This window comes from Sturnira hondurensis, unplaced genomic scaffold (assembly GCF_014824575.4).
Source record: "Sturnira hondurensis isolate 20B ecotype Veracruz unplaced genomic scaffold, ASM1482457v3 Scaffold0014854, whole genome shotgun sequence".
Lineage (NCBI taxonomy): Eukaryota > Metazoa > Chordata > Mammalia > Chiroptera > Phyllostomidae > Sturnira > Sturnira hondurensis.
In genome coordinates this window covers 9,184,689-9,212,524 of record NW_028087485.1, presented here as the reverse complement: position 1 = coordinate 9,212,524, position 27,836 = coordinate 9,184,689, and the positions used below count along the sequence as shown (strand labels likewise).

The following is a 27,836-nucleotide window of genomic DNA, read 5'->3' as shown; positions in this document are numbered from 1 at the left end:
AAAACAGCAATTTCATGTGATTCAATCAAGTGATAAGGGCCACCTCTAGATTTGTCTGAGGCACCCCCCCCCCGCCCCTCCCTGCTCTTCTCCTCTTCTAGTTACCTGGGACGAGACAAGCAACACAACCTTAGCAGCCACGCGGGGAAGTTAGCACGGTTGCCAGCAGCCTAGGTCTCTGAATGACTGCATGGAACAGTGCAGCTGCTGACTTGAACATCCACTCAGGACTGTTTTTTGAGAAAAAAAAATACATTTCTCATCTCTCTGCCATTATGTTTTTTGGAGTTTAGTTATTATCGCAGCTTAGCTAACCCTAATGATCAAAAGTCAATATGTTAATAATGAAAATAAAGAACTCCAACAAGAAAAAAGAAAAGGACTAACAACAGAAAAAATAGGCAGAGGATATGAACAGAGAATTCACAGAAAAGGAAATATAAATAGCCTTTAGAGTTATAAAAAGATGCTCAACCTCATTAATGATTAGAAAAATAAAACAAAGGGGAAGAAATTAACAAAGAAAAATTTAAGAACAACCAGAACTGAAAGACAGATTTCTTAATGAACGTGCTCACCAATGCCCAGCACATACAAGAGGGAAAAAACCCAAACATGCAAACAGGGGTCCTTGGCCTCGCTGGGTAGCTTGGTTGCTTAGAGTGTTGCCCTTATGTACCAAGTTGCAGGCTCAATCCCCATTCAGGACACATATAAGAAGCAACCTATGAAGCATAAATAACTAAGACAACAAATTGATGTTTCTCTCTCTGTCTCTCAAAATAAATAAATTTTTAAGAATTAGGGTCCTGGTAGGAAACAGCATACTCAAACCAGGTAACTGGGGAGAGAGACTTCAAAAAAGGAGATTTGGCAGGGTAAGGGAAACTGCAAGGCATGGTAAAGCATCTCAGGCTTGCAAACACAGGAAACTGATACCGCTCCCAGGTCTGAAGGGCAAGGGTGGGGAGTGGCTACTGAAACCTAAAGGGGTCTGTAGCTATAGGAGAGGGCTGGCAGTCGCTGCAAACTCAGAGCACCACAGAGAGCACTCGGAGGAATAAAAACCCTGACCCTACTCAGCTCCTGCCCTCTGATATCCTCTGGTATCACTCAGTGGCTAAACCCAAACAGAAGCCAGAGGCCAGAGAGTTCACCGATGCCACCCACAAAGGCCGGGCTCAGAACAGGGGGGGAAAAGGGTGGAGAACATGTCTGTACCAGCAAACCAAAAATATCCATCGGACATCTAAAGGTGTGTGATTGTGAAATTCTGGAACAGCAGGAATTACAAAAGGATCCTATAAGTTTCCAGAGAGAAAAATCTGGTTATCTACAAAAAACTTGGAGTCAAAAAGGACTACATTCTTTAAAGCAAATACTGAAAGCTAGAAAACATTGGAGCAAACTCTCAAATGAGTGTGTGAGTGGGACAAAGATATTTTAAGAAAAACCGAGTCTCAAAAACTGTAGTTCCTGTGTACTCTTTCTCAAGAACCAAAGCAATGTACAACTCTAGGGGGCAGGTGTCATTCACCCTGTATTACCTTTAAATGATAGGCCGGAAGCACGGCCCAGTGATAAACGATGGCTCCCAAACATGGGACAGCACAGCAGTCCTTCTCGGGGAGCTGCTGGAAGTACACACCAAGAAAACAGAGGAAAATCCATGAGACCCCCAAACCAGGAGGTCCAACTCAGGAGGCAGGGGAGAAGATTTCCTGGAAAGATGGACAAGAGGAGTCCCTGGGACAGCAACGGTGTGCCTGGTCTAGAGAGCAGGGTGCTTAGACTGCAGCTGGCAGGTGGAAAATTTTAAAAGAGAGGTCACAACGTAAATTTTTTTTAAAGTTCTGACAGTCTGATTTCCTCAGATATTTGGATTGAGAAGGTTTTTTTAAAAAGTATTTTCAGTTTGACTAGGCAATACAAAACAAAGGTAATCATTAATTCCAGGAAAAATAAAATTGTAAAAATGGAAATGGAATGATAATATACCATGTGACTCAGCTTTGAAGAATATTTAGATAACTACAGTACTGTGCATATTAAGTATGAATTTATGTATATGCTGTAGTGATGGGGTGGGCATGTCAAAGAACCTAAATACTCATCTTCAATAGTTGGAAGCCCATAGTTAGTGTCAAAACAGAAATACCAAGAGATAGCAGTATCAAGAAAACTATTTAGACCTGGCTGGTGTAGCTCAGTGGATTGAGCGCGGGCCTGTGAACCACATGATCGAGGTTCGATTCCCAGTCAGGGCACATGCCTGGGTTGCAGGCCAGTTCCCAGCGGGGGACTCACAAGAGGCAACCACACATTGATATTTCTTTCTCTCCTTCTCTCCTTCCCTTCCCCTCTAAGGATAAATAAATAAAATATAAAAAAACAAGCATATATTTCTTAAAAAAAAAAGAAAACTATTTAGAAAGGTGGAAGTAAATGGCCGCACAGAAAAACTAAAAGAATTGGAAACAGCTACCTTCAGAGTACAGGAATCATAATGAAAAAAAAGTAGGGGAGGTGCTGCTTTAACACATTATTTTTAATTATGTAACTCACCATTTGATTTGTAAAACTGTAAACATATAACTTTAATTAAAATAATTATTTAAAAAAATAAGACAGTATTTGGAGAAGACAGAGAAGATGGCTTATTTATATGTAGTGGGATGCGGTAACAATTCTACCTTGTTGAAGTAACCCAGACAACTGAGCTGACATACAGGCAGGAGAAAAATGGGTGTAGCTCTTCATGCTATATTGAACAAAGTAAAGTTCAAAAAGTAATTTTAAATGGAGGGTCAAGTGTATTAGTATATGATATCATAACACTTACAGTTTTAGCAAGTGCTCTGATTTCTCTTTTTATCTCTTTCCTTTTGTTGGAAAACAGTTTAACCTCCTTTTTGATGGCCTGAAATGGGACAAGCATTTCATTTAAATAGGCTGGAGAAATGATAGCGAGGCCTATGACAGACACATACATACCTACACCCATACACGCACATATACACATAGACAGACACATAACAGAAAGCGCTTCTCTAGAAACAAAATTTTCTAACACTGCAATACCTTACTTAATTGCTATTGGGTTGACTGAGGCGACATAACAGTTGTAATCAGGTGTAAGGCCAGTGGAATGAAAATAACTAGGTAGTACAACATTAAATAGAGAATAGTGGACAAGGGAAAATCAGTCTGCTGTTTTACTGGGGACCTGAGTGAGACTGCATGAGCTACTTACAACACTACCTTTGTCACCTTTCTACACATCAGAGCCAGGATGTCCCTTCCCCTGGCCCACCTTTTCTTCCATCAACAGCAGCCCGTCGCAAACTCCCTCCAACACGAGGTATCGAAATTTGTTCTTTGCTTTAGCTTATGTGAACAGCTTTGCTGGGTTTCACATTAGCTTAAGTATAGTTCTTGAAGATCATATAACTTTCTTAGAACTTAATCTAAAAGACTGGGCTATATTTAGGGTGTTTGTTTGCTTTCAGGAAAACTACACTCGTACAATGGAATGCTCTGCCAAGTAGTATCTCGTTCTACTTTCCAACTTTCCAACAGGTTTCACAGGAAACTAATCTACTTGGCACACCTACACAGCCGTATTTCAAACCTCCCCCATGTTTTATAAATACCTCTTGGCTTTTTTGTTGTATCCAGGGAATTTCCTTCATATTATTGGCTTGGACTAATTCCTCTTGCGATGAGTCAACGCTTAACCTCATATTCTCATTTATCTTAGAAAAAGACAGATACTTCTGAAATTTAAGATTCATCAGGTTTCTCTCCCATGCTACTTTACATAGTTGTTTTGAATCCCTTTGAACTTCTTGTATTTTAAAAAAATAATACCAAACATTTTGCCTAAGATGTAATATTTCATTAATTTAATTTCTACCAGTCTGTCCTTACATCAGCTACACTTTTCACTGAGAAAAAAATGATCAGATAGGCTGTATGTTCACCACATCACACTCTGCCATCTTCCTGTTGCTATAGATCGAAAACTCCTGCCTATCAAGGCCTGTACTTAGGATCTTAATTTTTTCTACCTACTCGTGGCCTTTACACTTAAAAACACAATCCCACCGCCTTTCTGCAGCATCCATTCCTCCCTTCCACCCAGTCTTTCCCAAATATGTGTGGTACCTGCTGTCCTAGGAAAGCGACTCTCCACTGACTACCGCATCCCCTTACCTACTACCCTTTTCCTGTTCCCTCTTTGCAGCAAAATGTCTTGAGAATTTGGGATATCACACTCTCCTGGCCCCCCATAGCCTCATGGGCCACCCCTTCTCAGTCTCCTCTGCTTCCCCAAATTCTTCTCCTGGATCTCTAGAAGATGCTCTGTCCTGGTCCCTTCTCTTTCTTACCATTCACTTTTCCATGATGACTTCCCCTGGCTTTATGGCCTTAAACTCCATTCACATGCCCTGACTCTCAAATCAGCATTTCCAGTCCTGGCCTCTCCCAGAAACCAAGGCTCATCTATCCAGTGGCCTACCTGGTACCTTCTCGTGGCTTCTCAAGGTTGGCATGAGTAACCGATCTCAGGTTCTCTTCTTTCTCCCCACAGTGGCTCCCCAGCCCAGTCTTCCCCATCTTCACGAACACTACCATCTCCTGCACAGTTGTTCAAGCAAAAACTCTAGAAGTCCCTCTCCCTCTAATCCACCAGGGAGCTCTGTTAACTCAGACTGGAAAACCTCCCTGGAGTCTACCACCTCCTCTCTGCAGCACTCCTCCACCTCCACCCTCGTTGCCTGGACCTCTGCCATAGCCTTGTAGCCAAGCTCCCTGCTTCCGCTCTTATCCCCCACAGAAGCATTCTCCACGCACCAGGAATAATCGTTTCACACATGTAAATAAGATCCTGTAAATTCTCTCTTCACAACACTTTAATAGGTTCCCATTAGATGTAAAATCAAGTCTAAACTCTTCCCGGTTTACAAAGTCTTCTCCCACCTTGAGGACCCCTTCTCCCACCTTGAGGACCTCGTCTCTCTCTCGCTTCCTTTCACTGCACAAGCCTTTTTTAGGTCCTCAGACACGTGAAGCTCTTTTCTCCCCCTGCCCTGAGTACCTCTGCCCCATGGTGCGTGTTGGCACCCTCTTTTAATTCAGGCCTCAGCTTAAACATCACCTCCTTGTAGAGGCTATTCCAGACACACACACTATCTTACCAAGCCATTTTTATTCACTGACTAGATCTTGTTACTCTCTATTTTTCTTATTTATTTGCTTATTTAGCTCTCTCTCTGCTCACTGACGGCCCTCAATTAGAATGCAAGCTTCATGAAAGCAGAAACTTTTTCTATCTTGTTCATTTCTATTCTCCCCACAGCCTAGCATTTGTAGGTCCTTGATAAATGTTTGTTAAGTGATTGAATGAATGAATGCTATTCTCTGGCTAGGCACTTCCTAAATAGTGCATGTGACATAAAAGTATAGAAGAGAGACTACTTTGACCAAGCACCGCAATTGGTAGTAAGATGTTTTCCCCAGGCAAGCCCAAATCTTGTATTATGGTTTAAATAAGATCTGAAGTATAATATTTGCCATTGCTCAGAGAAAGGCTGAATATCTTCTCTCAGGTGGAGCTCATGCTCTTTTTTGAGAAATTATTGAACATCCACTTAAAGAAAAGTGCAAACTGATAGCTGCTTCAAAAAGAAAAAAAGGAAGTGGGATAAAAACAGGAGTTCCGTGGAAAGTAACCTCACAGGGGGACATGATCCTAAATTCCTAAACGGGCGGGTTATGGTGGGCAGGCATGCCCCAGGCAGGTAACTTTCTTAGTAAAAAAAATTATCTTTGTCTTAAGCAAGCCCTGTTCGTAGTTTTTATGAGTCTGGGTCAACACACTTTTGAAATACGAGTAACCACCCTCAACAGAGCACATAGCCTTGTCAACTATCCTGTAATCCAGTCCCCGCCTTGCACTCTCTTACTTTCAAGTAACCTTCCTTAGTTCCCTCCCTAACTCACAACGCATAAAACAAACTGTGAAACCGTCATCGGTGGAGGAGCGTTTGAGATTGAGTCCTGGCAATTGTCCATTTGGCTCAGATGAATTCTAATAAAGATTCTTTACAGATTTGGATATTTCTTATGTCGACATAAGGAGAAAAAAACTATATTGGAACTCAACTGTGTGTTCAGGTTCTGATCCTGAGAAATTGCTTCGTTTTGTTCTTAAAGAATCATTCTCCTCCTCCATGGTGTTGCTCAGGGAAGTTAAAAGTTGCTGGCTATATTCAAGAATGTCACTGGCTAAGCTTCCTCCAAACTTCCTATATTAAAAAGAGAAAACACACAGGCTATAGAACCACAATTTTAAGAAGTCACCTTCAGTGGCATTATTTCCAGATATGCAACCACTTCTACAGAAAGAAATGTGTGGACAAGTCTCTGCACTGCCCTGTAGTTATGAGGGCTCTGCTTCTTAGAGGAGGGCCTGTCCATGGGCTCCAGGGTACCACAAGCCCCTTCACCTGTTTGGGTGACCCTATCCTCATGCCGTCCCCATACCCCTACCCTGCGTGCTCTACGCCTGCCTTGGCCATGGCACAGGAGAGCCACTAACTACTCTGGTTAAGCCCTTCAGGTGTCCTAGGTGCTGCGCTGCTTTACCTACGTATCCCGTTCAACCCTCGTAGGCCCCATCAGCACTCAACACACCAGAACGTCTCAGAACTCTGGGAACGTCTGATAAACCTGGCAGAATGATTAGAACAAATTCTGGGACCTCACCCACAGAGACTCTGACTCAGAAAGTCGGGGTGGGGCCCAAGGACACGCCCGCCTAACGAGCTCACAGGTGCCGCAGGCCCCACCTTGAACAATCTGTTATAGAGGATTTGGGAGGGTTGTCCTGGGCCGGAGGGCACAAGCTGGTAAGTCCTGGACTCGGGTTATAAGTCGACTTTGTCTGGAGTCACAGGTCCACATGATTAACTGCTATGGGTGAAAATGCCTTTACTTCCCAAAACAGGGCTTCAGCACGTGCTTGTGGTTACCTAGGATGCTGTTTGTTCACTGACTATAAAGAACCGGTGAAGACATATGTGAAGTACAAGTTCATTAAGAGTTCGTGTATAAAATGGGCACAATGGTGCAGTCTTCAAAGAGTCTGAACGAAATGGCTACCAAAATTGTTAGGACACAAAATCTCTGCAATATTTAACATTTTCAAATTTGCTGAGAAAGGCCATGTTTTATGATGCTTTTGATCACATGAGGCATTGTGAGATACTATTTTTGTGGTAATGAACTGCACATTAACTAGTGATGTCCACTGGCAGATCAAAGAAGGAACAAAGTCCTGGTTGTCACCTTCATGCTCTCTGCCCCCTGGTCATCATCTGTATGTTTAGTAGTGTTTGCATATCTAGAATTTTACTTTTAGTATAAGCAAAGTCTAAATAAATTAATATCATTTAAGCAAAGTTCAATTAGGCAAGTCAGTCTGTATGCATACATACATACATACATTTCTGTGTAAGGATTTTTAGGGACAAACAGGAGTTTTTAAAGATATCTCCTACTCAGAATTGTCCTCATTTCTTGTACTTCTCCTACAGGTGTTATGAACAGGAGGACTGATCATCTCATATGTGTTAAATATGTCCTTTTTGGTTTTGTATTTTTGATGCTTTGTCATCTGGGGTCATGCTCACTCTGGAGGGACTCCTCTCCCACGGCCAATTCCTAGAAACAGTAAATGACTCACTTTGGAGACCATCTTTCAAATGCCCACCAACTAATCCAGAACCTACACCCAACCATTTCCTCCACTGAGCTTAAACGAGCCAATTCTAAATCTACCTGCTCCTTTGCATGGAAACCACAATGAAGGCTCTTGCCCATGGTTTTCCTGCCCACTCTGCTCCTTTGCCCACCCTGGTTCTTCCCCATGTGGCCCCCAGTAGCAGGGCAGGCCCCCTTCTCTTGGGATCTGTGAGTATAACAGTCTTCTCAATGACAGTTGTCTCCTGTTATGTTGGCCTCACCGTGCCTAATAATAACAAAATCTGTATTTTAAAACACCACACCATGTGAAACTGCTTACTTTTTACTATACACACCTCCATTTTAGGCAGACAAGGGTGCCATCACCTTTCCCGTTCACCAGGATGTTTTGTCCATCCACTGAAATGCTCACCGACTGGATTCCGTGCCCCTGATGAGAATGACTCCGACACCGAACAAACGTTTCCTCCATAGTTTTAGGAACAAAGTGCAAAAATTACAAACACGATTCTATCACATGGTTTTTCGAAGGGGGATACATACACTCTACTTGTTGACAAATGTTTTTCTATTTTTCAATAGCATTTTAGTTGGTATGGAAGTAGCCTTTGGGTAATACGGAGCACCGAAAATCCCTAGCTGAAACCATTGCACCAGTACTGATTCATTCCCCCGTCTGCGGTAGTGTGGAAGGAGCGGGATTATCATCATCAATCTGTAACAGGAATACCAGGCACAGAGAAGTGAATGAACTTGCTGAAGGCTCTGAAGTTAAGTGAGGGGCCTTGAATAAGCAGAGGGGGCAAATTCAGATGACCTCAAGAGGCAGGCAGGTTCCACCTATGGGTGAAGAGGCTGAGGGCGATGAGAATGTGCCCCACATGAAGAATGTTAATTAAAGCCATTTAATTGGAACCCAGATAAGACCACTAATTTGGTACACAGGGTGATAGTTTCTGCCCCTTAACTAAACACTGGGATTTCTGTGTCACACAGGTTCTCCACCTTGATACCTTAAATTTTTAAAAAACTTTGAATAGGTACTACATTTAAATGGTTCAAAATTAAAAGAAATTATAGAATTGAATGCAGTGAAATCTTCCTATCACCATTCCCCAACCACCTCTCAATATCCTTCAATGTCCTGTCAGACATTTTTATGCATATAAATAAATGTTTACACAAATTTCAACATAAATTGTAGTGTGGTAATAATACTGATATTATGCACCTTGCCTTTCCTCCCTAATAGTGTCTTGGGGTTCCTTCCATATTGCTGCATAAAGGTCTCCTCATTCTGCATTGCAGCTGCACAATATTCGGTATTTTACTTGTATGTATTTTATGTGCCATTATTTATTTACCCAGTCCTCTGTTGACGGGCAGCAGGTTGCTTTACAAACAGTGCTGCCACAGACAACTCCTACATTAGGTGTTTTGCATAGACTAACTCTGCCCCCCAAACTTTGACCTCTTGCCATACCTCACCACTATCAGTTGTAGCATACATTACAAATAATTTAAATAAGAGGCAGTCTACAAATTGTTCACTCACAAAAAATCTCAAGGGATTTAAGTTTTTTTCTGTATAATAATAATATCACTTTTGCCCAACTGTGTTCCAAATATGCTTTCTTGCAGATGTGAGCAAGGAGAGCTGGATGGGCAGAAACAGGGCCCAGCTGACGCAGACCTGCAGGCATGTGTCATGTGGGTCACTGCAACGATTCAGATATGGGGTATCTGAATGCTGGGTAAGAGTCACTGACTGCATTAAACTATATTGATGACCAGTACAGCTTGGGTCCAGCATCACATAAAGAGCCAGCTGGGGACAGCAGCAACCAGCCCAGAAGCCCTCCAGGCCAGGTGGATGGCAGCAATAATCCCTAGGTCTGCACAGCAGTTCACTATTTCCAAAGCAGTTTGGCATCTACCCTCTCATCGGCTCTTGCCAGAATCCCACAGGATGAGAGCAAGCAGGGCTTCCCAAATACTCCAGGGGAGCATCTGAAGCTCAGTGCGTTTCCAAGGCACACACACGTAAGTGGTGGAAGAGCTGGGCTGGAGCTCACTGATGGCAGCTCTGCCCAGGCTTTTTCGGTGCAGATCTCTTCCCTGGTTGGTGTTTCCTCCCTCAGAGACTCAAATCTCTGAGGCACATAAATACGCCTAATGTTAAAGTCAATGACACCATCAGTGGCAAATAAGTTACGACTCAATTTACCTAACAAAGAATTCCAATTTCTTTCCTAGCTGCTTTTGCTCCTTAAATGAAATTAAGATATACATCCCATGATTTTTAAAAAAACAGTTTACCAAAGTGTGAACGTCTCGTATACACACAGTCCCACATTTAGCTTTCGTTATGAGCCACAATCCATGCGCAGATAGGGAGAGCACTCCAGGTCCATACTGTTTGCTCTGCACTTTGTGGTAGGGCTGAAGAACGCAAACGCCGTTATGTTCCTGCCAACCAAAGAAAACGACTGCATCACAGAGAAGATCAGGGGACTGTCGTGCATATACAGTCAGACTCAAGTTTGCAAACTGTCACTGGAAATAAACCAATACATGATAAAGTGCACACCTACATTTGTGTCACATCGTTTCATCTTTGTTTGAAAATAAAAGTCTGATTGGCTAAGTGAGAAAGTCTTTATATACTTGTTATCATTAAAGACCCTAGACTATACTGACAATCTTCCTCACTAATCCTTTTCATACATCCGCACGCTCAAGTCCAAGTAAATTACTCAACACGCCCCTATGTGTTTCATGCACTTCCACCTCCAAGTCCCGGCACATGCTATGTCTGGCATGCCCTTCCCCTCCTCATCCCCCCCAGTCCTGCTTCCTCCCTACCTCAGCAACCCCACCCCCACCAAGATCGTCTACAAAATTTCTCCAAGTCTTAATCTAACCCATTCTTCAAAGTTCAGTTCAAATGTTACTTCCTCCACGAAGCTTTTGGGAATCCTCCCTATCTATCACTCGCCATTTCTTCCTTCTCTGAATTTCTTGGTCTCATACTTTGCTGACATTGGTTACTCGGGGAGAGAAGGGCTTTGACTGAAGGGTTTAGGGAGGGAGGGTGGCAGACGATCTGGGTCAGAGTGTGTGTCTGGAGGTGACACAACATGGGAGAAGTTTGAAAAGAGTGTAATGAAAGGATGCCAGAAACACAGTTGAACTACTTTGTGCAATTTTGCTTAGGGTTTAAGGGCAAATTTCCACTGAAAATCATCAGCCCTGTAGCTCCTCACACCTGTGGGATAGATTTTCTAGTGTTCGCTTGTTTTTCCAGGGCACTAAACTAATATTGGGTCATCTGCATGTTTATCTGTCAATCGTGACAGATGTAGCACCAGTGTGAGGTTCCTCAAACACAGTACGATGGATGAACACATATCTAATCCAAGGAAATCATGTTACAACAGTAAAACCACTTGTTAACTGGGCTGTGATGTTAAAGAATGGGTCATGTCTGATTAATACGATGTGTCCATCTTGACTGCTAAGCTAAATGACAGCAAGCTTGAGTTTTGGCCTACTTTCGCAGGAAGGAGATAGGCACAGAGGTAGGGCATCTCGTTACAGAAGCCGTACACGCGGTTGCTCTGGAAGTTCAGCACTGCCGAGGACAGGCTGTGCTCCACCTCATACAGGAACTTGTGGATGAATTCGTTCCTCAGCCTCCCTCTCTCATCAGCAAAGGTTGCAGAAACTGCAAGATTTCAGGGAGAAGAGAGATCACTTCCACCATACATTGATTTTATTTTTTAATTGTTATGAACAACTATGAAAAGTGAAATAAAAATGTTAAATGCTCTATTAATAATGCAGAGGCTAGTGGGTGATAAAAACGACTTAAAAACAACTGGGCTCCATTGGAATTACTTGAATATTAAATAATTGATACCGAATAAAGTCTTTTATAAGGCTTTGGTTAATTACATCAATTAACTAGGGACATATTAAAATAAACTCATGATGGCCTTTAATTAAAACATGGTTAATAAAATATAAAAGTACTTTGAGGCTTTGGCTATCTTATACTCTACAATGATGTATTTGCAAAATAGCTACCCAGATTATTAGTTACCTAAAACAGAGTGTGTATTTTATCAGACCTCTAGCCAGAAAGCTTTCTTCAGAATTTTATGAGTGAAGGTAACTACATAATAACCTATGAGTTTGACTATGTATATCTAAAAGTATAAAAAACAGGCATTACAAAATGACAAATCAATTTGACAAAAGCGCTAGTCGATCCTGTTTCTTTCCTCTGGTAAGTGGACAGAGTCACATGAATGACAAGGCCTATAAGAAAGTTCACTAGTTTCACATTATTTAGCAGCCTCATTAAGTTTCAGTTTGTAACACATACTAAGATGGCCATTTTACCTCTTCACATGTTAAGAGAAAGAAACATGCTATCACCAGGGGGGAAAAAAGTTATAGCAAATACTTGTCTGAGCCCAGGACAGAATTGTTTGCTTGTCTTTTTTTTTACCTTGAGGTAGTATTACAGGCAGAGTAAATATTTCCATACGGCTTCTTCCTGTTTCTGGAAGTGAGGAAAGTACCATCACTTCCACTATGTCTGTTTCCAAAAGAGACACTGTTGATATTTGTAAAATGCCTTTTTGCACCTCTGAAAGAAAACGGAAATCAACACCATACCATTAGTGGTCATCGATAAGTTTAAAGAATCTTGTTATCTCCCCAAGCAAGATATCACATTATAGAATTGCCTTCACTGAATCTTTAGATCCAAATTTATTGACTAGATAGTTAAAGGGACCTTTCAACAGGGCCATTTTTGGTGCACAGATAAAGGAGTCTCCTGGTAAGATGTCTGTTGGTCTTTTCAACACAGCTTGGAGGGACTCGGTCTCTTTCCCACGTGGGGAGGCCTCCATGCCCATTCCTCTTAGCATCGCCTGCCTGCTCTGGCCCCTTGAATACCCACTCAAGCTGGTTTGCCCATTCCTAATATCAGGCAAACTCAGCCTTTAGTGTTTTTTGCACCTGTGGTCGAGGCATTGAGGGTGTGGTGCAAATATGCAGGACCCGAGTTTGCCTTCCAAGAAGCTAAGTAATCCGACCCCTGCGAGATTGTGCCTGGGACTCACCATGGGTTCTCTCCAGATCCACTGCTCTTAGTGTCCACAGGGGCTGTTTTGCATGTGCCCACTTTCTCAGGGCCCCAACATCAGCCCCTCCCCTCAGATGTTCAGTGGATGACCTTTCCTCTTAGCGAATCAGACTGAGAACATTTGATATGAACTTGACCTCAACCTTACAAAATTTTACATTGTTCCCATCTTCCTGACATTTTTGTAGAACAAAATGTAAAACCTTTCCATCTGTGATTTTGAGCTCATGCCTCCAATGTCCTGTTAGACCATGTGCTATCAGTTATTTCTTTTTGTTTTCTTGTGTCTTTTAGGGTTTCTTCTATTCAGCCCTCAAGAACCCCCTATTTTCAAAGCAGGGTCTTCCTTCAATCCTGTTTCCTCATCACAGTTACCATCCAATTCTCTTTTCTCTATTGCAAAGTTCTTTTTAAAATTTTTTAAAGATTTTTTTTCATTTACTTATCTTTAGAGAGAAAGGAAGGGAGGGAGAAAGACAGGGAGAGAAACATTGATGTGTGAGAGATACATTGATTGGTTGCTTCTCAAACACCCCCCATGGGGGACCTAGCCAGAAACCCAGACATGACCCCTGACTGGGAATCAAACTGGTGACCTTTCAGTTTGCAGGCCGGTACTCCATCCACTGAGCCAAACCAGCCAGGGCTAAACTTTTTAAAATAAGAATTGCCATTTACCGACTTCATTTTCCAACCTCTCATCCCTCCCTGACACTTTGCCTCTCCACCCCCCAAAAGTAACTCTCCCAGGGGTATCTCCTGATCGGCAAATACACAAGGGCCTCCTCGCGGGACTCGCCCCACTCATGCTTCTGCCACAGTACACCTCTCATCCAGCCTTCTCCTCCAAGCTCTTTCTAGGGCAGGCAACTCCCAGTTTTCTTCTTACTCTGGCCTGTCCTCAGTTTTCTTCACTGCCTTGTCTTTCTCTGTCCACACTTCAGTGGAAATAGTTTTTCCCATCCCATACTCCGACTGACCGGATAGGTTAAAAAATGGAATATTTAGGCAGAACTTGCATCCACTCTGAGGTTAGCCATAGGTCCTATCACATTCTATGTCATGTAATTTACATGTTAAGGTTACCTGTTTGGTCTTAGTAAACAGTTGGGTTTGCATCCACTCTGTTTTCTAAAGCCTTCTCAATAGCTCCCATGATTTCAAGATCAGAATTCTATCCTTAAGCTGTGAACTACAGATCTCTATCTCCAAACTTACACTGAAGATCCCCAAATGAAGAACTTACTGGCTTCAAATGTACCAAGCTCCTCAGCTCACCCTATTCCTCCACCTTCATAACTTCCTTTTTTCTTGAGTTTTCACTTCAGTTGATGAGCTCAAAAACTTCCACCATCCAGGCTAGAAATGTTAGAGTCATTCCTGCCTCCCAATACCGAATCCTACCAATTCTGTCACTCACGACTGTTCCCTCCCTTTTCTCGGTGACTGCTGCAAGAGCCTGTGCATGCTGAGTGAGAGCAGGAGAGCCTGAGCCAGGCTTGCTGAGCCCGAGCCCCACCATGGCCTGTAGCTGCATGACTCTGAGCAGGACTTAACCTCACTCTGCCTCCACTGCCTCACCTGTGAATGAGTGTAACAACGGTCCCCACCTCATAAAAGTTGTCAGTAGGAATTAAATAAATTGCCCAGGCTGGTGTGGCTCAGATGGCTGGGTGATGTCCTGCAAAGCGAGAGGTTGCCAGTTCAGTCCCTGGTTAGGGCACATGGCTGGGTTATGGGTTTGGTCCCTGGTTACGGTGCATGGGAAAAGCAACCAACTGATGCTTCTCTCTCACTCACACCAGTTTTTCCCCCTCTCTTTCTCCCTCCCTTCCCCTTCTCCAAAAATGAATAAATAAAATCTTGAAAAAAATGAATTAAACAAATTAACACAGGCCAGTGCTTAAGAACATTGAAATCCCTCAGTAAACGTTAGCTTTTGTCATGATTAATATCGCCTTATGCCTGGACTACGAGAATAGTTCCCTCACTCATCTCTTTTATTCCATTCTCTTGCCTCTCTTCCCACCCTTCACACTTGTGCCAGAGTTGTCCTCAGAAAAACCAAGTGCAATCACTAGTCCCATCTGAAAACCTGAGGCTATTGCTTTAACCACAGAACCAAGTCTGGACTCCTTGGAATGGTACTCCAGACCCTTTGTCTTCTTCCAGACTTCACCACCATAATCGTCATCTAGTGAACCCTTCTGTTTACCTATTGCACCAGACTTCTTACCATTCCAAGGGCTTTTGCTCCAACTTTTATCTCAAGATGAAATACTAACATGGCCCATCCTCCAGTGCTTTAAATCCTCAGAAAACTCTTCCCTATCCTCTGCACCCCTCTATTAATGCCCCTTTTACCTCCACTCCTTTGCTCATACCTGGCAGGATTAATTCCTTCTTCCTTTGAGCCTGCTCAGCACTCTGCTTAGTCCTCCTCCACTAAATTGTGTCCTTGACCTCTCCGTGCCCCACAGGGCCTAGACTCAGCATTTTACACCTAGTAGGTACTCAGTAACTTTTAAAAATCAATAATATATTTAAAAAATATATATATATTTGGGGTAAATAGACACGCACATTTAGTACTTATAGTCAGAGAGAAATGTGTTAGCTCTTCTTATTTACCATAAAAGTGCCATCTCACCCACCAGATCTATAGTTTACCTGGGCATTTAAGTAAACAGTACCGAAAAGCTAGATATCATTTTGTTTAAAGAGGAAAGATTCACATCACAAAACTTTAGATAAATTTAAACAGAGATCAAATATTACCTTTAAAAATATCTCAGGGATAAACCACCCAACTTCTCTTTGTGATAATATCAGGTCTATTTAGCCACTTCGTTGATTCATTCATGACTGACTTGAGAAAATGTATTAGTATCAGCTATGCACCAAGCAGATGCACCAAAAACTTCTAAATATGATACGGGAATCCTCTTTTTTTATAAAAATATATTTTATTGATCAGGCCATTGCAGTTGTCTCAATTTTACCCCCTTTGCCCAGCTCTGCCCGGTATGGGAATTCTCCAAAGTAACTGTTAAGAGTTATTTAAACGTTTCTTTTTGATCACAAAAGTGATCACATTTATTATCTCCCCACTTTTATCACCTTAAACTCTTTGGAATAAAGTGGCCAATATTTGAAATTAGTAAGCATTTTGTGTAGTACCTACGAATCCAAGAACCTCAAATGAGCTTGAGGGTTTGGCGTTGATAACAAAGACGTATCCTTCGGGGGTTCCAGCTAACAGATACATCCCTCGCTGGTCGTAACTGGAAAAGAAGAAGTCTGGTTTTACTTGTTCCACCGTTAAAATGGGAAACATTTATTCAATAACAGCACTGAGGTCCATTCAAAACCAGTCATTCTTACGGTCTGTGATTTTCAATATTATCTGACCTTATAAAAGCCAAGTGATTACATATAAATGTACTCATTATATTCTAGGCTAATGTTATTTCCAAATTGCAAAGCAGTCAAGATTTACTAAAGATGGGCAACTATTTCATTGTAAGTGAATGAAAGATGACAGTAGAGCTTTCTAAATATTTCCAGTGGAAATAAGCAATTCTCAAATTAGCACTGAGTACATTTCAGTCCCCTTCAGGATCAGTACCTGGCTGGAGGAAGAAAAATGTGGTGAAATGCTTCTACACCTTCATCAAATTAGAAAAAGTAGGGAAATGCAAATCAGGATAAGTGAAAAGGATCTGAGAAAGAAGCTACGTACCACCCAAAGCTATGGCACAGAGGAGCTGGGTGTGACTGGAGGGAGGTTACAGGACCTTCCCCACTGAGCCGGGGACAGCAGAGGCGGCCACAACAGCACTGGTGGGGAGCCAGCTCCTCCAGGCGCTGGCTGGGTCATTGCCCCACAAGCAGGGCTCTTAACCCCTCTGAGCCTGAACTCCCTCGTCTGCGGAACAGGTACAAGCATAACGCCTTCCCGATCGGTGGGGCGAGGACCACATTCAATGAGCCACAGTGTGTGACAGGACACAAAGGTTAGGGGTTTTTTTGGGGGGAGTTCTTGACCATTTTTTTAATTTAATTCTTGTTCAAGTACAATTTTCTGTCTTGTATTCCCAGCCCTGCCCCACCCAGTGCTCCCCACCTCCCTCCCATTTCAAAGGTCAGTTCTTATTAATACCTATGATTATGATACATTAACAAAAGAAAAGACAGTAACACATGAGTCCAAACTCAATGACTCTATGCTGCCTTCTTAAAAGTCTAGCTTCAAAACATTTAAAATCATCTAAATGCCCACTAACACACTGTCTTTTAAAAAATACTACATAGCTGTAAAAAAGAATGAGGAAGATTTTCATGTATGGATAGAAAACATCCTCTCAGATACATTATTAAGTGAAAAAAATGAGATGCAGAATACTGTATATGGTTAGCTCCCTCCAGAGCAAAGGCACTGACTCTGGAGCCCAACTGCCCAGGTTCAAATCCTTGCATTTCCCATTTACACCCGTGTGATATTAAGCAAGTTATTTAAGCTCTTTGTGTCCCATCTGTAAAGTAGAGACAATACAAATCTCTATCTCACAAAGTTAATACAATAGAATTGCCTGGCACACTCTGAGTGTTTGATAATTATTTGTGTAAATAAAAGGAAATACTTATCCTTTTGCTCGTTTATGGATAAATACCTCTGAAAAATGACATGAGAAGTTGGTAACAGGCTGCTTCTGGGGAGAAGAACTGAATGTTCAGGGACAAGGGTAGAACACCTGTCACTACGGCCCTTTTGTACCTTTTGAACATTGAGCCAAGTCACTATATTAACTTCCAAAACAAAACATGTAAAATTTAAAATGTAAAGGCATTATGGCTTCACTGGAATTCCCAACAGACAGGTCCGACAGAGCTGCTGTCAGAAGCAGGTGGTACGTACACGAGAAGCTGGACTGAGGATTCCGAGAGAAAGGCCTTGTGGACCTCCTGAGGGGACTTGGCATCCCGGATGTCAAAGAAGTGGACAGAGCCAGCCACAGTCCCCACTGCCACAGACAGGGAGGAGGGAGAACAAGCCAGAACTGTCGTCTGTTAAAAAGAAACCCCCAGATGCTTCACTTCACTGTGCCAAAAGCAAACAGACAGACAGACAGACANTTAAGCAAGTTATTTAAGCTCTTTGTGTCCCATCTGTAAAGTAGAGACAATACAAATCTCTATCTCACAAAGTTAATACAATAGAATTGCCTGGTACACTCTGAGTGCTTGATAATTATTTGTGTAAATAAAAGGAAATACTTATCCTTTTGCTCGTTTATGGATAAATACCTCTGAAAAACGACATGAGAAGTTGGTAACAGGCTGCTTCTGGGAAGAAGAACTGAGTGTTCAGGGACAAGGGTAGAACACCTGTCACTACGGCCCTTTTGTACCTTTTGAACACTGAGCCAAGTCACTATATTAACTTCCAAAACAAAACATGTAAAACTTAAAATGTAAAGGCATTATGGCTTCACTGGAATTCCCAACAGACAGGTCCGACAGAGCTGCTGTCAGAAGCAGGTGGTACGTACACGAGAAGCTGGACTGAGGATTCCGAGAGAAAGGCCTTGTGGACCTCCTGAGGGGACTTGGCATCCCGGATGTCAAAGAAGTGGACAGAGCCAGCCACAGTCCCCACTGCCACAGACAGGGAGGAGGGAGAACAAGCCAGAACTGTCGTCTGTTAAAAAGAAACCCCCAGATGCTTCACTTCACTGTGCCAAAAGCAAACAGACAGACAGACAGACAGACACACACGTGAAGCTGACTCTCCTACACACCAGATTTCTACAGTTGATTCGAAAAGCCTGCAGAATTCGAGGAGAGTGGCCAGTGTTGTGTGGTATGACAAGCCACACATTTGACATGCCGGAGCTTATCGGTTACATAATAAGTTAAGGGAATTTTTTATCCTGACATTAAGATGATAAAAGTTAAAGACATTTACTGAACTTTAAGCCATGGCTCTACTGTTACTCCTAAATGATTATAAAATTACACCAATAGTTCTGAAAAATAAAATAAGAAATTAAAATAAATTTCGAGCACCTTTTGGACATCTTTATAGAACGTTAGAGAGTTCTCAAAATCACCATTCATCTGGTGGGTAACGACAGGTCCCGGGGTGCTGGGCTGGCTGAAGACAGCTCTGGAAGGTGACCATTATCACTGTGCGTTGTGTGTCCAGTCACCGGAGAACGCAGCACAGAGCCCTGCGTTCCTCACGATAATTTACAGAATGTCCAAGAGAAAAAATGTGCTTTTGTGACCCTCAAAAGATCAGATCCATTTCTCTACATATTAAACTTCGTAGGTTGTTTTGAATACAATGATAGAATATTAGAAGTAGAAAAGATCTTAGGAGATAATCACTTTTGCAGAACAGAAAATAGAGGCCAAGAAAAGGGCAGCAATTTGCCCTGGGATCTCATAGCTGGTGACAAAGCTCAGATGAGAACTCGGGTGCCCTGACCCATTTAAATACACAGTTTCTCAAATACGCAGGTTTTAATTCTAGTTTTAAAAGTGAACTTTCTAGTTGATTCTGGTTGAGTCTACAGTGGTATCTAAGTGTGAAACCAGAAACAAAATAGTGAAGTTTCTTCTTCACTTTTTCAACTGAAAGACTTTATGGGAGCTCTCAATGTGTGTGTGTGTGAGTGAGTGTGTGTGTGTGTGTGTGTGTACATGCATGGGTGGTGTGAGTTCTCAGCATAATCAGTTGAAATTATTCTCCATTCTAGGGCAATAGTGGCCTAGGCTAAAAAGGTGCAGCAATATCTAGAGGGGTCTTACGCACCCTTGCAGGTGACATCAAGGGAAGCTACTGGTAGTGCCCTGAATCCTGCTAGCTTGGTGCTGGGTGGGGTTTTCTGAGGATCACTGCCTGAAACGGTCACGGGAACACAGTCGTGGGCATAGGCAGGGAGGTCTGGCCCCAACCTATCCATTCCCCACTGGGCAGCACTATCTCCCTCCAGGGAAAAACTGCCAACTCTCCCCAGGGAGCGTTGAACTATATGTGTGTACTGTGCCTGGTCTGAAGCTCAATGAAGATTTGATGAATTCACTGTGAAAGGTGTCCAAATCCCTCCCCTCTGGTCAGGTGAAGGTGAAGGGAAGCTGTCCGAAGTGGAAAGCAGGCCATCTGATGCTGCCTGTACCCCTCCTTAGTCAAGAAGAAGGTACGTCCTGATTATGCAGCCCCTTGGCTGGGTTGTCAAATCTGTGTGTCTCTCTTCTGTAAAAGGAGATGTGATTGGATGAATTTTAAGATCTTTTTTAGTTCTAGTAATTCTAATAGAAACAAATAAATAAATCCATTGTCACAGATTACGGAGTCTACTCATATTTCAGTCTTTTAGGTAAGAATTTTTATCTTTACCATTTGGGGCAAGTTTTATTTATCCCATTGAATTATGTGTCTTTTTATTTTATAATCTTCTTATGTGCAGTATAATGCTTCATCTTGTTTTATAATTGAGATTTTAATTTTACAATGGGAAACACCATAATTTTCCTACCCACTGCCAAGATCCATATCTCATCTAAAATGATATAATACAGCAAATGATGATAATTTAAGAAGAGATAATTATCATTGTTCCTTGGTTCTTTTATGTTTTTTAAAATTCTATTATGTAAAATGCACAGTGAACTGTGAACATAGAAAAAATGGTATCACCTTATGGCAGGTGTTATGAGAAATATGGTTTGCCAATCATGATTCACATAGCCTCCCTCCTTCTAAAATTTTTTAAATTTTATTTTTCAATTACAGTCTACAGTCAACATTATTTTGTATTAGTTTTAGGTATAAAGCATAGTGGTTAGAAACTCATATATCTTACAGTGTGTTCCCCTAAAACTTCAAGTATCTACCTGGCACCATACATAGTGATTACAATATTTTTAAATATATACCCTATACTATACTTTACCTTCCAGTAACTACTAGGGTAGTTTTTGATATCCATTGAGAATCCATCTCTCTCCTATTTTTCAGGGTTGAGTGAAACAGACCTGACTCCCATTCCAGGGCTGAATTTGAGCCAATTAGCATTTCTCATCCCCTTGTCTATAGTTCAGGGGTGTTATTAAGACATTAGGAGATATTTAATGAGACTTCTAAACAGGAGAAACTTCTTTCCCCTTCCTCCTCCCACTGTAGTAGGTACTCTTTCCTGATGGCCTGATGTGAGCATGGCACCTGTGGCACTTGCGTACCACTAAATGAAACTAAAGATGAAACTCAACACAGTGCACAGGTGGACTGAGCCTCACCTGAGGCCAGACAAGTTCTACACATTATAGCTGATTGACCCAATAACTCTACTTTTTAATTTTTGGCTCAAGCTGCTTACAATGGCAATTTTCTTTCATTGCTAATCCCATTGAGGTTAGATGGGGCTATTTAACTAGCTATTACCAAGGGGATATTTTATTTCTGAGTAAAAGCACTTAATTGCTACTTCAAGACCCTCTAGCACTCTCTTTCCATAACCCTGGCGCTGTGGAGTCGTTAGCTGGTAGAGCCTCCAGCAGCCTGTCTCCCTGAGAGACTTCGTGGAGCAGAGACGCTGCCAGTCCACAGTGAAAGTGCAGCATGAATGAGAGCTAAGCCGCTAGAATTTCAGAAATAACTGCAAGCACAGAAAAACCTGTCCTTTCCTTCACACGGTGTAGTACCTGAAGTCCCATCCTCTGGGCTGTGGAAGGTACTTTATGCACAAGAATTACTCTAAATATACAAGGGAAAAAAGCAATAAAGCCACCGTAATAAGTATTGCCTCAGACTATTGACAGGTGAATATGCGAAAGTAAAATAGATTAAAATTCAATATTTTTTGAAATTCATTTATAAGGCATACTTACTGGGGTGTTCAGATTAATCCTGCTGACAAAAGCACCATCCTCTAAACACCAAACACAAGCTTCCCCTGAATACGTGAGCGTCTGTGAAAGCAAGAGGCACAGAACTCTGAATGGAAAACAGGACTCTGCTTGGAGGGATGTTCTAAGTCCCTTTCTAGTACATTACTCTGATTAGTTAGTATAAAATTTTATTCTTTTTATGTGCCTTATAATTATTTCCCAATCTCAGCATCAATACTTTTGATTTTAATACATATTAACTTCTATTTTTAATGTGACTTAAGTAACATAAAAACTACTTAAGCTTACAAATGTGAAACAAAGATTATTTTCTTAGTAACATAATTGAAATAAAAATTATTTGAAAATCGAGTACATTATTTCCTAGAGAATAAACCTAGAAATAGGAAATTATACATAGTTGTTTATCTGATTAGTAGACTTTGTTTTTAAGAGTAATTTTAGAGCCCTGGCTGGTGTAGCTCAGTGGATTGAGCGCGGGCCTGCGAACCAGAGGATCGCGGTTCGATTCCCAGTCAGGGCATATGCCTGGGTTGCAGGCTGGTTCCTTGCAGGCCAACTCCCAGCAGGGGATGCACGAAAGGCAACCATACATTGATGTTTCTCTCCCTCTCCTTCCCCTCTAAAGATAAATAAACAAATAAAATCTTTAAAAAAAATCCGTCATGTGAGAAGCCAGAGATGCTGCCTGGGGGACAGTCCTGCCACAGAGGTGCCTGCACAGTCACGTGCGGATGAAAGCAAATGTGAACAGAAAGCACAAAGACCTACCTCCTCTCCCATACATACAATTTCCGTATTACTGACATCTTGTATTGAGGTGGTACATTTGCCAACCTGCAGATCCTCTACTGTACCTCGTCCTTCCCTCCCTCTCTCCCCACTGGACCCCTGGAAACCACTGATCATTTTACGCTCTCCACAGTTTTGTCTTTTCCAGAATGTCATATGGAGGAAATCACACAGCCTTACCAAAGTGGCTTCTTGCACTTAACGATATGCATTTAAGTTTCCTCTGTCTTTTCACAGCTTAATGGCTTACTTCTTTTTAGTGATACTTATTCCACTGTACGGAGGCACCCCAATTTGTTTGTTCACTCTCCTGTTGAAGGACTTCTGGGTTGCTTCCCCTGGGGCTCCTGTTTTTGTTTCCTCCTGCTCTCTTTGAATTTTCATGATATTTCCTAACCAAGACCTGAGATGTGCATATTTTTCAGTTGCAGTCCTCCCGCTCCCAGGTACTGGCTCCATTGGTTTCTGCTTCTGGGCATCTGCTCCCTAAACTGTGGATCTGCCTGTCTGTCTATAATCTGGGGGACAGTGGTCTTCCCTGTGACCTCAATTCTCTGACGGATCTAAGAAGAATCGCTGATTTTAAATCCATTCAGCTTTTTTCTTGTTGTAAGTCTCCTTATGTGCTGGACTGGAAACCTGCAGTTTGTAGGGTTCATTTTAACAAATAATTTTTACTCTTTCACAGAATCCAGACTGAAAGCAGCTTAAAGTAACTACAATATGGTACAATTTAAGTTCTGTTTTTTTGACTACTAGGGAGTGGGTAACATGAAAATGTGGATCAAGTATCTAAACCCTAAATGTGAAAGTCTTGCATGGAATTTTTAACTGAGTTGAAACAACCCTAAGAATACACATAATGCTTATCAGAGGATATCTGGATGAAAAATCACATAATCAGAATTTCAAGATTAGAAGAAAACCCAAGTGTAACCATTCCACAATCTATGTATTTTTTTATTTGCTAGAACTCCCAAAGTCCTAATGTATTTGCTGATAAATCATAGGAAAAGTGAAATATGTTTCTTGAGATAAACAATAGGTAAATAGTAAAACACCTGGAAAAAAGATTCTCTTCTAAATGTAAAGAGTAGATCCTTTTATTTCTAACTAGACTGAATTCATATTTCGTGCGTGGCAACTTCTTCATTTTCATCCTCATGTGGGACCACATCACTCTGAGAGGTGGTGAGTGCCAACAGTTTCACGGGTGTTGACCACACTCTGAAAGGTGGTGAGTGCCAACAGTTTCACGGGTGTTGATGACTCATTAGCAGTGAGTGTGTTCAAAGGTCTGGCTTGGGAAATCTGTATGGTGAATATAAACAAAATGTCTCCTAAAATTTCAACTGCCTTGGCCACTGACAGGGGATTACTATTATGGAGTTTCAGTATGATAATGTCATTCTAATTAGGGAGTACATTTGATGATGAAAGTGGTTGGCATTTCTACCTCATCTTCAAGAAGAACCTCTATCTCCTTTGTATCAGGTTGCACGTGAACTTCCCAAAATCTCATCTTTAAACCCTATTGTGACACAACAAAATATTCCTTACTATGCAGTATTCGTTTCCAGGTGTGATCAAGTCAATCGCCTGAAATTGCCCATCACAAGCCTCTAGGACTTTATCCAAAGTTGGCTCCTCACCAAAAGTGTAAATATACACAGATCCCTTTAAATATACCAAAAGAAAAAAAAAAGAAGGAAAATTAATGCAATTGTTATGTGAGCAATTCAACAAACATGTATTAAATGCCTTCTGTGAGCAAGGCACTAATGGGACTAGGTGATGGGATATTAAAGATCAACTCCTTAAGGCCCTGACCTTGAGGAACTTAAAAATTTAAATGCTTAATGTTTATTTATTAATTCATTCATCTTTTGTAATAAGCAATAAATGGGGTATTCTTTTCTTCAACTCCAGGCATTCGTATTTTAGGTTATAAAATGTAATAAAAATTGTTTTCTAACTACTGATGCAGAAAATTTGAAATATGTGGAAAGCCAGGAAAGTTGTTAAGATGAACTAAGAATAATCACGTATTAGATCACGGAGGATGCTAACGAAAACTTTTAATAAGTCTCTGTGGAAATTGCGAAGATGGGGCCAAAGCTGTCACTTTACAACTTCATCATTCTCAGCTCCAAAATTCACTTCTCAAAAAAAAAAAAAACCAACCCAAAACATAGCCTTTAAATTATGCATCTCTGCCAAGTAACTGTAATATGGTGTGGTCACTTAACTCACAATAAAAAGTCTCCTGTCTACTAATCACAAGTCCTGCAAATTCAGTTAAACATGAATATTTTTGTTCTTATTTATATAAAAAATACTTCTTTGTAGACTCTAAAATCTGGTAGATATTTACTGATTTTACCTTTCATTCATTATTTTAAGAAATTCAGGGTCCAGTACAAATAATGGCCCCTTTTTATCATAAAAGTTTTTATTACAAAATCATAAGCATGTAATTCTGTAACAACAATAACACCCTCAAGCACATCATATGACATTTTAGGTAAAATGTTCAAATTAAAACTATACATTATTACCTTACCAAGCACACTCAAGCAGGCGTTACTTCTGCCGGACCCTGTATTATGAGGGTACACTGTGCGGGACACTGGTCTGGATGCTGGGGCTACATCAGAGGACAGAACAGACAAAAAGCCCCCGTCCTCATGGAGCTTACGTTCTACTAGACGATTCACAGTTTGCTGACCCCAGCAGCACATGGAAGATACATTCACTATTTCCTACTTAGAATATTAGCACATAGAAGCCAGCTGTTTGTCTAACTGAAATTCCTTCAAAACAATCTGTTTTTCTGACTTCTTTTAAGATTTTTCTCTGTCTTTATTTTTCAACAATTTCACTATGTTAAATCTCAGTGTGGGTATCTTTTTATGTCTCCTGCATGGGATTCCCTGCGTCTCTTGAATCTGTAAATTCATGTCTTTAATCGGTTCTGAAAAATATCTCTCTAAGTATTGCCTCTGTCCCATTCTTTCCTTCTCTCTGGGATTTCAATCAAACATATAGTAGATCTTTTCATGGTATCACTCATGTATCATACCCCCTCTTCTGCATTTCCTACCTCTTGTGGCTCTGGGCTACATCCTGGAAAACCTCCTCTAATCTGAATTAATTTTCCAGTTTATTAATTCTCTCTTTAGTTGTGTCCAATTTCTGTTAGACATATTCATTTAATTTTTACTTTTTTAGTGTATTTTTCTTCTTTAGAAGTTCTATTTGGGTCTTTCTACCTTCTGTTATACTACCTTTATATTATCATTATTTCCTGTTCTAAATATTTTAAGTTTGTCATTTACTTGTCATTTATTAAAATATAGTTAGAATAGTTGTTTTAACTTCTGATAATTACCAGAAACTGCAGTCTTTCCATATTTACATTTAAATTCCTTTTAGGCAGAAAATCATTGAACTCTGTCTGTAATTCATTTAAAATTATTGCCGAACAGTATAAGCTGCCGCTAATCCTGGGCTCTGAAGGTCATTCCATTAATTAGGAGTCTTTCTAATAGTATAACTGAGGTGGACATTTGATGTTGCCCTGTATTTATTCCTTTCCCTTCTTTTCTTACAGAACCCATCTTTTCCTTAGAGAACCATGCATCACCTCCATCTCAGTTTATTTTTGGGTGGGTTGACTCTACCCAGGGTCCAAGGGCAGGCCTGGCCAATCAGTGCTGAAAATCCACCTGGACATAGGAATTGACACATGGTGGGAGAGGTGACCCAAATTAGTACAATGAGTCTAGATTCAAGGGCATTGTTTTCTATTTGGTATCTTTCCACCCTGGTCAACGAAAAAGATAGAAACAGAAACTAGAGTTATAGGAGGCTCTTTTGACGTTATAGTGGTGAGTCTGCATGGAAAGGGAGACAGCAGAGAGGAAGCAGAGCCAAGAGATGGCAGAAAAGCAAGGCCAGTGGCTTTAGGGGAGCTCTTAGACTCAGATGAACTTGCCCTTTCAGTAACATGCACAAAAACAAACAAAACTCCCTTTGTTAGTAAAGCCTTTTAAATGTTTTTTTTTTCCATTTGCAACTTAAAAGAGTCCTGACTTGGAGAGTATCATTACACAACCTACCCTGCCCTTCATTCCTGTGATGCAATGATGATAACAATATCTGAAAATTGCATACCAAGAAATCACCATCTAGCATACCTTGTCTGTTTGAATCAACAACATTTTGTAACTGGGAGAAAATGTCAAACATTCCACAGGGTCTTCCACCTGAAGAAAATCCTCTATTCTGTAAGTTGAATCTTTAATAATAAAAGAATACACAAAGCCATCCTAAAGACCAAAAACAAGATAAATGCAGAAAATCAGTCTGATCAATGCATAGTATACTTTCCTTATCAGACAAGCTAAGAATTATTGATTACCCCCTACTGCTTACTTTTTGGAATCTTTACCAATATTTATATGATCAAGAATGCCCTGTCTTCTTATCTTTATTTAGAAAACTTTTAGCCATATTTCCTGGTCAAGATTCAATTTTTTATCTCATTTTTATCTTTTGTGACACATTTTTCAATTCCCTAAAATTTTACTGAACTCTCCTTTCTTGGAACTTTTCTAGCATCTCTCTTCTTATTACCTTCTTTACTCTAAGGAGGTGGGGAAAATGAGGGAGAGTTAATTGTGTGGTTTGTATATATAGCGGTCTCCTTACTTCAAAGGACACCAGTCTTAACGTATGGCCTTTGATCATTGTTATGTAGAATTTCTCATCTTCCTAAATGGCTCAAATGGAGGGAGTGTGCTGTTTGTTTTCTTTCTATTCTTCCAAGTAAGTATCCAATAAAATGAGCGAGTTGGTTAGTTGGTTGATTATGAACAGATTTATTTTAGTTTCCTCTCAAGAGGAATTTGAGTTATTTCTACAATAGTGAAGAGGCTTTGGTCAAATTCACCCATAATTTCTAGAGCAGACTCCATTATAACTAAGAATAAGCGTTTGTGAGAAGGCTAGGTTCAGGCACTGGGAGGGACATGCAAGGTGATTTCATCATTCTTATCATCATTCTCTACCGCTCACTGGAGCAGATGCTCCAATCCTTTCTTTAACTTAGTTTTGAGAAAACACCAAGGCCACAAAGGCAGACTACATGTAGGAGGTAGGGGTAGTCCACTGCAAATCCAGATTGTTTCTCACT

General features: G+C 41.0%; 1 protein-coding gene across 4 annotated transcripts in view; it reads right to left on the bottom strand.

The window, feature by feature from the left end:
• CFAP43 (cilia and flagella associated protein 43) overlaps positions 1 to 27,836 on the bottom strand; it is an 85,151-nt gene that overhangs the window by 30,754 nt on the left and 26,561 nt on the right. For 3 of the 4 annotated variants that reach the window (XM_037063988.1, XM_037063993.1, XM_037063992.1), the window contains exons 8-19: positions 26,839 to 26,970; positions 24,200 to 24,316; positions 21,827 to 21,907; positions 18,484 to 18,632; positions 16,112 to 16,215; positions 12,287 to 12,427; positions 11,325 to 11,497; positions 10,090 to 10,239; positions 8,106 to 8,236; positions 6,170 to 6,311; positions 3,654 to 3,755; positions 2,843 to 2,920 (exon numbers count right to left, since the gene is read on the bottom strand). In XM_037063988.1, coding sequence (XP_036919883.1) covers positions 2,843 to 2,920; positions 3,654 to 3,755; positions 6,170 to 6,311; positions 8,106 to 8,236; positions 10,090 to 10,239; positions 11,325 to 11,497; positions 12,287 to 12,427; positions 16,112 to 16,215; positions 18,484 to 18,632; positions 21,827 to 21,907; positions 24,200 to 24,316; positions 26,839 to 26,970 — 1,500 coding nt within the window. The remainder of the gene's footprint in view (positions 1 to 2,842; positions 2,921 to 3,653; positions 3,756 to 6,169; positions 6,312 to 8,105; positions 8,237 to 10,089; positions 10,240 to 11,324; positions 11,498 to 12,286; positions 12,428 to 16,111; positions 16,216 to 18,483; positions 18,633 to 21,826; positions 21,908 to 24,199; positions 24,317 to 26,838; positions 26,971 to 27,836) is intronic. The other variant, XM_037063991.1, reaches the window with a different exon arrangement.